General features: G+C 44.3%; 1 protein-coding gene across 1 annotated transcript; it reads right to left on the reverse strand.

Moving 5' to 3' along the window:
- Positions 1-8,420: 8,420 nt before the first annotated feature.
- On the reverse strand, positions 8,421-9,182 carry LOC308361279 (cholesterol 25-hydroxylase-like protein; the record flags this gene model as incomplete). Its single annotated transcript, XM_080833574.1, has 1 exon — positions 8,421-9,182. The coding sequence occupies one exon, from the start codon at positions 9,180-9,182 to the stop codon at positions 8,421-8,423; it is 762 nt and encodes a 253-aa protein (XP_080689700.1).
- Between the last annotated feature and the right edge of the window lie 207 nt (positions 9,183-9,389).

Raw genomic sequence — 9,389 nt, forward strand, 5'->3', positions numbered from 1 at the left:
GATGATGTGGGGTCTGCAGTGCGTTGATAGTTTGATGAATTAATCGGCTGACTGATGATTCCCAGTGTCGTCATTTGCGTTTTCCGCGAAGCCAAATAGGCTATCTTTATGTTTCCAAACATTTCACTTCGGGACACATCGTTGTTTAAAGGCGTCATTGCATCCCACGCTAATTCTACGACAATATTAATACCTTCACGGTTTAAGCAATGTCTTTTATCAATTCCAAGTCGGCTGCAGCCATCTTACGATTTTTTGTGAATAAGTCTTAGTAAGTCCTCATGAATTGCTCCTAAAGTTGAGTCCTAAATTTAAGACTGACACGCCAATTATTTTTAGGAGTTTCTCCTAAATTCGCCACTTATGAGCTACTTTTAGCCCTAAGATTCTTTGTGAATACGGCCCCTGGTAGGGAGGAGTTGGGAATCGAACTAGCAACCTTCCAACCTCTCGATTACTAAACGACTTCTCTACCTTAAGTCTGCTGTCTCCGTGTCTCATTGCAAGAGCTTTGCAATGGTGTTCTCAACGACGTTGATGACGTCAGATACTAAACAAATTTGAGTTATCAGGCTGCTTTGTTTACTCAAACAAATACATTCCAATACAATTAAAACGTCTTCACTTGCTCAGAAAACTAATACATTTTAAGTTGGGTCAACTAAATACCAGGTTTTAAGTACTGAATACATAATGTTAATGAGTTAGTAGAACTGTCTGGGTTTACCACTGATCTCAAAAAGAAAGGTTTTCACGTAAATTCCGGAAACCGGAAACGTTCACTGTAAACACCACTGATCTCAAAAAGAAACTGGATAGCGCATCATAATGGTTTGGGTCCGCGATAATTGACGCTCGAGCAATTTAACCGTCGCCATTTTAAAGGGACCACTTTGACACCAGCTATACATAGACAGCAATGGGTATAAACGGGACACAATGTTGCGCTTTCGGCTGCAACAAGCGAAAAAAAAAGAAAATACTGCAGAACGACAACAGAAGTGCAAGTGAGGGCTGCGAAGACGAAGAATCCCAAAAAAGAGTCAATTTCAGATCAGTGGGGTTTACAGTGAACGTTTCCGGTTTCCGGGAGGGCAAAGACCCACGCTGCCCCTCCGTTACCATAGAAACACCAATGAGCGCGAACCACACAGGCCAAAGTTAACATTGAGACTAGGGGCGTAATTTACGTATTCTACGTAATATAGACTGGAATAATGCAAAACCCGCGACAACTATACCCCGCATAAAAAACATACAGTTAAGCAATATAGCTTTTATAAAACAATTCTACCGTCAACAAATTAACATTTCAACACAAAGTTATTGATTAAAAATGGTTTATTTCGCCATTGTTTCTCCGCAACAAAAAATTGTTCCAGGTCTACTGTTATAATAATCAGCTGCCTCTACTTTTGTGACGTGACATGAAGCCATACAAATTTGCAAACATACCCGTTTGCCTATTACATTGGGTGCACACTAAAAAGACAGACAGATTGATTCAAATCTTGTCACCCAAAATGAGGGCTTATATAAGGCTTGATTTTGCTATGTAGTACAATGTTCTGGATGACTGAATACGACACAGGCAATGTCTGAGGACAAGTAGGTGTCTGAACAAGTCTCTTAATCAAATGTGTGGGGCAGCAGTTTAATGAGCTTGGCAACTAGTAAAAGACTCAGTGTGGTCTCATACCCAATGGCGATTAAGAAGTTTCCACACGATTCACACCAGTTATTTTTTAATTATAGATCTCACAGAAGACGAGCAGCTGTCAGACTATGTAAAACTAACTGTAATATTCCCACTCTTTATTCATTGCCAAACCCTGCAGCTACAGATGAACAAGTGAGTTTCGTGGTGTGGCCTTATGTAGAAGTCCCCATGTCCGGTGATGCCGTCACAAAGTAATAACAGGCAAAGCAAAGTCTGAACAGTAACTTCACCGGATTCCTTTTCACAGTCCAAAATATGGAGGTTTATACTGACTTGCGGGCTGCAGAGCATATTTCCCTATGATAACACAAAAAATTATACACTTGCACACTCCTACCACACAAAGTATTTACATAAAGTAGTCCATGGTAGGCTGTTTATATGTTCTTTGTTCAGTTGACTGTAAGTTGGACTAGTAATGTTTAAATTACATTTAGGCTAATTGAAACCAACTAGAGAATTGCTGGTCTACACCAGACATCAGAGATAGAGCCTACTGAAACTTCAACTTTGCATTATTGCCTGGCGTTTGGATGGACAATGATTCTACTGTCTTGGCATTGAATCAATTGCACTGATTCCAATCCCAGTCTCTTACAGAATCTTGGCTCCACAAGTGCATTAGTATTGCAGTCAAGGCTAAGATCGATCGAACTGCAAAGTAATAAGCACATTTATTTCGTTGGTATTTATGTTCTTAACTACATCCCAGTCCAAAAAGGCTAGTCATGTACAAGCAAACCACATGTTATGATAAGGTGAACTCGACACAAGAGTTCAGCCGAATTCGGAACCCACAGGGATTGGATGGGCTGGGGTGTTGCCAAAGAGAAATTGTTGTTAAGCTTCCAAGCTACTTTCCTGTAAATGAGTCATAGGATTAGGATGTGGAACCAAATGACTTTCAGAACACACTCTTAAGAAATCCGGATCTCTTGTCCAGCCAGCTCATATGTCATAGGAATCAAACTTGTAATGTACAATACTTGGCAGATTGTCATAATGCCTTTCAACATGGAAGGTACAGTAGGTCATATATTTACACATGTATTCTATGTAACTGTATAGGAAAAGTACCATAATGATGGGTTTTAATACCCTGTTATCATATATACTATATAAAAATGATATATAAATATATCAATTTTACAGACTTTTTCCATGTGGGTGTACTCATTACAGTAAATTGACAAGGTTTGAGAAACAGGTCAAATCAGTCCTTCAACCCACTCAGGGTTCATAGCATCATGTCTTTGTTACTCTTCAGGCGCCTGCGTCATCTAACTCTGTGTACATGTGCAACTGCCAATGTGTGTGTGTGTGTGTGAGAGAGAGAGAGATAGTGTGTGTGTGTGTGTGTGTGTGTGTGTGTGTGTGTGTGTGTGTGTGAGAGAGAGAGAGAGAGAGTGTGTGTGTGTCTGTGTGTCAACCACAGCATCGATGGGACCACTTCTCTTTTCCATTTCCATTTGTGTGTGCGTGTGTGAGAGAGATTGTGTGTGTGTGTAACTGTGTGTGTGTGTGTGTGTGTGTGTGTGTGTGTGTGTGTGTGTGTGTGTGTGTGTGAGAGAGATAGTGTATGTGTATGTGTGTGTGTGTGTGTGTGTGTGTGTGTGTGTGTGTGTGTGTGTGTGAGAGAGAGAGATAGTGTATGTGTGTGTGTGTGTGTGTGTGTGTGTGAGTGTGTGTGTGTGTGTGTGTGAGAGAGAGAGAGAGATAGTGTATGTGTATGTGAGAGAGATTGTGTGTGTGTGTAACTGTGTGTGTGTGTGTGTGTGTGTGTGTGTGTGTGTGTGAGAGAGAGAGATAGTGTATGTGTATGTGTGTGTGTGTGTGTGTGTGTGTGTGTGTGAGAGAGAGATAGTGTATGTGTATGTGTGTGTGTGTGTGTGTGTGTGTGTGTGTGTGTGTGTGAGAGAGAGAGAGATTGTGTATGTGTGTGTGTGTGTGTGTGTGTGTGTGTGTGTGTGTGTGTGTGTGTGTGTGTGTGTGTGTGTGAGAGAGAGAGAGAGTGTGTGTGTGTCAACCACAGCATCGATGGGACCACTTCTCCTTGCCATTTACACCACCTCGTTGGGCTCTATCACTGCTAGGCCGATGCTCAACTGTATCTGTCTTTTCCAGGACACCACTCTCTCGGTGCGGATTTCGGACTCGCTGATTTATCCACATGGATGAAAAATCACCACCTTCAGCTGAATCTGGCTGAAACGGAACTGAAAATCTTTCCAGCCAAACAGCTCATCCACCACAACATCAAATACTGACTCCTTATCTCTTGTTCCTTCCAAAACAGCAAAAACCTCGGGGTCATTTTTGATGACCAACTGACTTTCACTAACCACATTGCCAGTCTCCAGGTCGTCCCGTTTTGCGCTATTCAACATCCGCTAAAATCAGGCCGTGCCACCCAGCTGCTGTTGCAAACCTTGGCGAGTCCCCGCCTTGATGACTGCAACACCCTCCTAACAGGCATGCCTGCTTGCGTGTGTCACGACCGTGGCAGCCAAGCCAGTGCTTTCTATGTTTTTTTTGTGTCCATGTGCCATTGTTGTGATTGCCATGGGGATCGCTCTGATCATTTCATACCCGGTTTCCAAACCATGCTGCCTTAGTTGCATTCCACTGAACAATCCTTGTTTAGATACCGGAGGGTTTTTCTGCCACCCTTTACAGAGAGCCCCAGTGAACACCTCTCCTCTGATAAGATCACATGAGTCATTAGCCCACGCAGACTACAAGGCTGTGTCAGGTCCACCGGGTGGAGACGGTAAATGAGGATGAAACTTTCATTTATCAAGATTTTTTTTGCAAAATTAAAAGAATGACAGTTAACTAGATCACAGCTAGAAGGAAGTTTTGATGAAAGTAGTGTCAATACCGAAATGTTTACATTAATGTATACATATGTGTTACAGCTATCGTTTTTTAAAAAGGCAGCCAGTGAGCCCTCAAGTCCTGTTTTGTCTTAGTTTCCCTGAAGCCATGAGAGCCTTATCTGGGTACCGAAGTATCATGACCAATGAGATTTTATAGCAGTGATGATAAAAAGTCACTTTGTCGGTCACTCTTGTCTACTTTTAACTGATGTCCACTCACAGCTCTGCAGTGAGTCATCAGATATTCATAGATCCATTCTGGAGAAGGAAGGAAGGACAGCACTTACGGGAACGGCTCATTATGCCGTGGTTGTTTCAGATGGCTGAACTTCCTCCAGGAGACTCCAAGTAAATGACCTCTGACTCTCGTCTGGAGATGATTCAGAGTGGGCAGAATGTGTGAACCTTATTGTGGTTTGTCAGCCTTAATCTGGCAGTAAGGATAGAGCTGCAATCCCTGGAGCGAGAAAAGACAGTTAGCTAAAGAATAGAAAACAAATCCAAGTCTTTTTATTTAGGAACTGTCCTAATCCTTTCACACACAAGTCCACCAGCAGCTGTGGCCTACTGGTTAGGGTTTCGGGCTGGTAACCGGAGGGTGGCCGGTTGGATCCCCGACCAGTAGGAAAAATGTGGGCGGGGGAAGTGGTAGAGCACTGCTCTCCCATACCCACATCCACGGCTGAGGTGCCCTTGAGCAAGGCACCTAACCCCGATCACTGCTCCCCGGGCGCCGCTGAAGCAGCTCACTGCTCCGGGTTAGTGTGCTTCACTGTGTGCCTCACTGTGTGCTTCACTACCCTGGATGGGTAAAATGCAGTGACTAAATTCAGAGTGTGTGTGTCACTATCTCTGCCGTTAAAACAGTCACTAGTGACTAGGGCTCCATTTCCATTTCAGTGTTCCACAGAAGTGCACATTCATTCCTTCTTGGCAGATGGTATGGATAACACAAGATGTCACTGCAGAAATACTTTCATTTTATGATGCACACTATATAGTCCACAGCCCTGGGAGCTATATAGTACATGGATATTACTTCCCAGCACTACATTTCAAGAAACAAGCAATTTCCCCTAAACGGACTGGGGCCGACTCAGGAAGCATCTGCTTCCCAGTGTGATTGAGATTCTGATTCTCTCTATTGATAGATCCGATCGAGAAAATAAAACAGGCTCAGAAAAAGCGGGAGGAGGATGACTACGAATCACCAAAATGGGTGGAATGTGCAGCACCTGATCGTCAGTTAAAGAGCACAGAAGAGGAGCTGAGGGAGGTGTTGGCTGAGAATATGAACCTGAAGCAGAGTTTGCAGGAGGTGAGGAAAGGAAGTGCAATGGTGAAAGGGGAGCTTGAGAATGTTAAGACTATGTTGGTAAAAGACTATATTAGCCTCAGTGACCATGAAACAGTCACAGGCAAGCTGAACAGGGCCGTTGCTGGAGCGGAGGAGAAGGCAAAGGAAGCCCTCCTCAAGTTTCATTCAGAGCAGGAGGTCACTGGTAAACTGCAGAAGGAAATTGAGGTGCAGAGAGAAGAGTTGGGAAAAATACAAGCGGCCATAGATGTTGAGTTTGTGCCACTGTCTGTCATGCAAGAGAAAGAATCCCTTTTGACACAGCTGAAAGAGGATATGGCTATGTTACAGCAGGTGACTCAGAGGGATGCTGCTTCCAGTGAACATGGCAGGAAGAAGATTGCAACACTGGAAAAGGAAAGCAAAGAAAGAGAGGAAAAGATGAACAAAATAAAAGCTGTTGCTGTGAAGGCCAAAAAAGAGCTGGTTAAGAGCAGAAAGGACATTGTTGCTTTGACCAAAGAGGTGGGGGCTTTAAAAGCTGAGAGAGACAAACTTTCGAGTTCAATTAAGGACATTATTCCCAGGGCTGTGGACTATGAGGACCTGATGGTTGAACTGGACACTCTGCAGAATAACGTCGGGCAGATGGAGGAACTCAAGTGTCAGCTGCGCAAACAGGAGAGGTGGAGAAGGGCCAGACTAAACTGTTCCACAGTGGGTTTACACCTCACAGGAAAAGAGAACGGTTGAATGGACTATTGCATTGTCCCACACTGCAGATGTGGGGAGTGGTTGTGTTCTGATGTTGATTGCATGCTTAATTAATTTCTCTCCTCTCTTGTCTCCTCCCTTGTCCCTCTTAAACTGCTTTTCCAGGGCCCGGAATTGCTGAGGGGAAATAGGTTGTATGACTGGTGAGCTGGATGAATGTTGAGCGTGTGAGTGAATAGGTGAATATATGAATTGGATGGTTTAGGAAAATGTTTTTTTTTGATGGTGCAGAATCCCACTGAGGTGGGCTTCTGTTTTAAGGGGGGGGATGTCACGACCCTGGCGGGTCTATGCCCCGCCCCAATGTATTTGCATGCCTGTCTGTCTGTCTTTCAAGCAGGTGATTGGGAACAGGTGAAGGAGGTGATTGGGAACAGGTGTACTCCATGAATTGGATGGGCTACAAAAGCCCTGAACAGATGGCAGTCGAGGAGCGTTGGATTGGAGCTGTGGATGATTGTGCTGTTGGATTGTTGTTATTTGGATAGTGATAGGAATTTGGAGTTGTCGTTGGTTTTGGTTTTGGTTTTGGTTTATCGTCGTTGTTTGTTTATATTACCATTTAACTGAAGTTACATCACATCTTTTGTTTCTCTTCACTACACTGACATCCACCACACGTTCGCTATAATTATTATATATATATATCTATAACTGTAACCCTTAATAAATCACTTATATTATTATTATACTATAAATTCTGCGTAGTCTCCCCTTTATGTTACGTGTATTGAGCTGTGCACGTCACAGATTCAGGTCTCGAAATTGGGCTGGCCATGACCCTTGCCCACAGGCATTGTGTTTTGATCTACTCCTGACAAACTCTCACTGCACACAGATGTTTACACCTTTTTTTGAAGATGCTGTGCTTGTGACAGTGATTTTGTCAACTGCATGTAAATAAAAGAGGAGTCTTTCTGGTTATACCTGAGACTGGATTCTCTCTCTTTCTCTCTCTGATGTTTGACACAGACAGATACACATACGCTAACCACTACTATATCCATGCTTGGTTGTGGCCTATATGGAGGTATTGGGTACTCAGGCATAATGCTTTGTTTATCACTAAGCAGTTGCAATGTGGGTTATCATGATTGACAGAATAGGTTGTAGGTAGCAAGTGCTTCAGTCTTATTTTGTTTTATAGTGTATCCACTTGGACACAATTGGAATTGTTACACATGTACCTCCCAGGACACTGATTAAACACTGAGAATATAATGCCACTATAAACTACACTGCTAGGTGAACTAGGTAAGAGCTGTCTGCAATAAGGAAGTAGACCTGACTGACGTCATGGCCACATCCTTATCATTCCTTAACCACGTCAGATTCCCCCAGTTTCACCATGTGCAGTTGGAATACAACACGTGGAGGCTCAGAATGCAAGTTTTGCACAGTCATTTATTACATTCAAGGCAGATTGACTTCATTCATATGCAGATTGAATGGAAACATATGAATAGAAGCAATATTAACATTTATAACTTCAGTGCCCATTGATGGTCAGTGACCATTAACAATGATGTGCTCATTTTCAGGACATTTGGCATAAATGATTATAAATAAGCAATAACAAAAAATATAAAAATATACTATTTCATAATTGCAACAAATCACTCTAACAAAGATCATTTTGAATAAATAGAAGATTTGGTTAGAATTGGTGGTTTCTGCTCATAGAGTTTATAGTTGTGCCAGCACTTTGTGTAAGTGTCACAGGGGCCAGTCATGCCCACCAGTGCCCTTCTTAATCCTCATGCAGAGTCCCAAACAGTCTGTCCCAGTGTGTGAAATACGGGGCGTAGTTGGACTTAAACTTGAGGTGATGGAGGTCATGATGGGTTGCCCCTCCAAAAAGTCCAAACGGCACCAGTCTGTGGATGGCCCAGGGGAAGTCGTATCCGCAGTGGTCCTCCACAGACAGCCCGATGTTGAGCACGAAGAACAGCAGCTCAGTGAGCGGGTGGCAGCCCAGGAGCAGAGGGTTGATGGCGGCGAAGAAGCCGAGTGAGAGCGTCTCCCAGACGCCCGAGTACTCCGTGCTCAGCACGAACGTAGAGGTGTACTTGTGATGCACCTTGTGGAACGTCCGGTACAGCCAGGGCACCTTGTGGTGCAGCATGTGCCACACAAAGTACTGGAAATCAAACAGCAGCAGACAGGCCAGCAGGTCATGTGCCACCTTCAACGGGTGCGGAGCCTCGGCCGGTAAGCTCACTTTCTTCCAGTACCAGTGCAGCACTGTTAGCGGGAAGATGAACATCACATGGGTATAGAGCGAATGGACCAGGCAGCTCCACATCACCTCCCACGGCACATGGCTCCTCTGCTGGATCTTGTAGCGGCGGATAAGCTCCACGTGCGGTGACAGGAGGTCCAGGGCCACGTAGGGCAGGCAGAAGAGCAGGTAGGTGCCCAGGGAGAAGAGCACGGGGAAGAAGGGGGAGCTGAGCGAGGCATCGTGCGTCAGGAGCCAGTCCCAGACGCTCTGTAGTAGCAGTGCAAACATGTCTCTTTAGGTCTGTGTGCGAGACGATTATGCTGCTAACTCCTGTGGAGCCAGAGTAGTGCTCTGGCAGGGCTGGCCCTCTTATCTCCTTAAATAGCTTTCCTGTGACTGAGGGTTTCCTGGGAATTTTAGAAGCTATTGAGTTTGTGTGTGTGTGTGTGTGTGTGTGCGCGCGCGGACACGTGTGTGTGTGTGGGCGTGAGTGTG

The sequence above is a fragment of the Sprattus sprattus genome (assembly GCF_963457725.1).
Source record: "Sprattus sprattus genome assembly, chromosome: 2".
In the NCBI taxonomy this organism is placed as follows: Eukaryota; Metazoa; Chordata; class Actinopteri; order Clupeiformes; family Clupeidae; genus Sprattus; species Sprattus sprattus.